This window comes from Hippocampus comes, unplaced genomic scaffold (assembly GCF_001891065.2).
Source record: "Hippocampus comes isolate QL1 unplaced genomic scaffold, H_comes_QL1_v1.1 scaffold97, whole genome shotgun sequence".
Lineage (NCBI taxonomy): Eukaryota > Metazoa > Chordata > Actinopteri > Syngnathiformes > Syngnathidae > Hippocampus > Hippocampus comes.
Genome location: NW_017806172.1, coordinates 253879 through 256539, shown reverse-complemented (window position 1 = coordinate 256539; position 2661 = coordinate 253879). Strand labels below are relative to the sequence as shown.

The 2661-nt window shown below is 46.9% G+C and overlaps 1 protein-coding gene across 1 annotated transcript in view; it reads right to left on the bottom strand.

The window, feature by feature from the left end:
• The window catches only part of LOC109531825 (EMILIN-2-like), a 23542-nt gene extending 20887 nt beyond the window's left edge, over positions 1 to 2655 (bottom strand). Inside the window, exons 1-4 of the mRNA XM_019896327.1 lie at positions 2545 to 2655; positions 2330 to 2383; positions 1012 to 1071; positions 776 to 919 (exon numbers count right to left, since the gene is read on the bottom strand). Of these exons, the coding sequence (XP_019751886.1) occupies positions 776 to 919; positions 1012 to 1071; positions 2330 to 2383; positions 2545 to 2620 (334 nt within the window). The 5' untranslated portion in view covers positions 2621 to 2655. The remainder of the gene's footprint in view (positions 1 to 775; positions 920 to 1011; positions 1072 to 2329; positions 2384 to 2544) is intronic.
• Positions 2656 to 2661: the final 6 nt, after the last annotated feature.

The following is a 2661-nucleotide window of genomic DNA, read 5'->3' as shown; positions in this document are numbered from 1 at the left end:
CCCCCCCATAATAGATGCTGTTGTGTTTTTTTAACCTTGCAGTATTTGAGACTTGACCAAACCCCGCGAGTCGAGCTTGTCTTGCGGTGGTGCGGACCGATCACGAAACAACAGGGCGCCTTAGGATGTGCGGCTGTTCCGAAAACTTTTGTCGGCTGACAATCGGTTTGATCCCCAAATCAACATGGTGTTATTTAAGAGGCCTATTTATTTATCCGCATATTGACATTGAATAAATGACAACTATCAGCCACAACGCCGCTTCTGGGCCAATTATGGAGCTAATAGGACTCAGCCGGCGAAAACAAGGTGCGTGCCGATGACGACATTTTCATTCGTTGCCGGGATTGGTCAAAACAAAAGGTTGGTAGGCGGCACAAGTTGCCATCGTCCTATCAGTGCCAATACTGTGGTGAATGTCCCGCCCAGCCCGAGAAAAACACATTGGAGCGCCCCCTACAAGTTTTTTTTCTCCAAAATAATCATCTAATAGTCATCTAGCAGTAAATTGCTTTCAAGTATCAAGTACAACTTTATTGTCAAATGTGCTGTATGCGCAAAGTACAGCACAGATGAAATTTCTTCCCTCTCACAACATACAAGTCTCATGTTGTATTGTAAAAGTGGCATTCCTCAGGGCTTTATAAATCTGTTGTTTAATCAAGATGTCACGTTTAGTAAAATGTCTATTTGAAAGTATTTCCGTGGAAGAATTGCCCAAGTGGAATTTCGGGTCCTATAAAGTATCAGCAAAGGCACGCGTTTGCATCGGTACCTGTGTGGGGACTGTAGTGGCCGCCGTCGTTGAGCAAAACCTTGTCGAAGCGAATGATGCCAAACTCTCCAGAGAAAGGCTGAAGAGTGAGGCCGGCCGAGAAGGAGAAAGGCTCGGCCAAAGCGAAGCGCTCTACCGGAACACCTAACGACAACAAAGTACGGCTTGAAAAACGCGCTCAATAGACTTTAGGCCGAACGCCGCTCCCGGTGTCGTGTTTCCGAGCAAGACTTTACCGAGTGATTCGACCGGAGCTCGGTGCGACGGCTGCCAGGGCACTTTAGCTGCTAGCGGACCTGCCGGGGACAAAACAGAACAGAAGGATTGCTGTGCATCATTTCTGTCGAAATATGACCTCTTCCAGAAATGATTTGAGTACAGTACAAATTGACTGTTGGTGGGAATTGGCATTTCTGACGTCATCTTACGGATCCATTTAACGGTTGTTCTTATAAAATGATGTTGTCTTTTTTGCAATGACTTGTTCTTACAATGTTCCAATTTGTCACGAAACTCAAGCCCCCGCCCCCCACCCCCGATATAATATTTCCGAGGAATTTTTTGTAAACTTCAATGTTCATGTTGGGGGTTTTTTCTTCTTACAAGTTTTGACTCCTACAGCTTTCTCCTTCTTGTATGCAAAAACTCGGCTTTTTTTTCCTTTGTACAATTGCCCTTATTTTTTTCTTTCTCTTTCAGGCCCGAACAGTCATTAAGAGATCTGGGGGAGGGGGGAATCGGTTTTTCTTTTCACTTTTGTTTTGTTGCAGTCTTCTAATTGCCTGAGTGGCTAAATGATGAATGTTAATGATCCAATTTAGGCCTACGCTGATCACAATTAGGATTGTTTGGCCTTGGCGGAGGTCTGCTCTGCTGTATTTGTATGATCGAGACAAAAAAAAAAAATGAGCATGGCGAGAGTGTGTAACTAAGCAACCGGCGAGGGAGGGCAAATTCTTTTGCTGAACATCTGCAACTGGTGCCTCAAGAAATACTTCAATCTAAACATCCTCTTGTGAAGGCTGCGCTTTATTCACAGCTTGACTTCTCACTGCAGACACGCGCAGGTGAACACAATACTGTGCCGCCTTGAGACGCGAGTTAAATTTGTTCCGTGCCCACGCTTTTAACTCAAAACACTGGTCTATCAAATCCTATTTTCCTAATGAGGTGAATTGAAATTCCATTGATACGTTGCAGCCCCCCCGCAACCCCAAAAAAACAACTTTTCATTGAGGCATCTCATCTCCTCTCTGCTCATCAGTACAGCACTAATATTTGTCGCTCTTCGCAGAAGATAAACGATATGTGACTGTGAGCGATGTTACGTTGTCTGTCTACACGTGTTGCTGCACCGCCCGTGCTGAATCTTTTGCTTCGAGGGTAACCGATTCCTTTAGGTTTAATTGGGCAGTACACTTCAAGCGGGAGTGGCTTGAAACAGTTTGAAGCCTCTTTTTCCTGGATGAGTCCTTCAGTGCTTGCCAAACTGCTTCTTATTGTAAATCGTTTGGGTGTAAAGATGAGTGACGTGCTCGTATCGCAACGCTATACCTGTGAGACTGCTCCAGTTAGGCTTGAACGATACCGGCTGTAAGGGAGGATAGCCTGCAAAAAGACAAAAAAGCTCCACTTTCAACGTCATCGAACGCAAGCGCGGTCTGGAAAATGTCCAAAGAAACGGTGCCAACGATTGGCTCGGCGCGAGGGCTACATGAAGTTGTGACCGCGTTCGGTATCTCAGCACTCGGCACGAGTTGGCACCCTACCTGGCGCTCCCGCCACCCCGATGAGCGGCGAGTCGGCCGAGTCCTCGGATCCCCTCCTCACCGTGACCCTGCGCATGAACCCGGGAGGTCCCGCCTCGCCCGTCTCCACCACGGGCC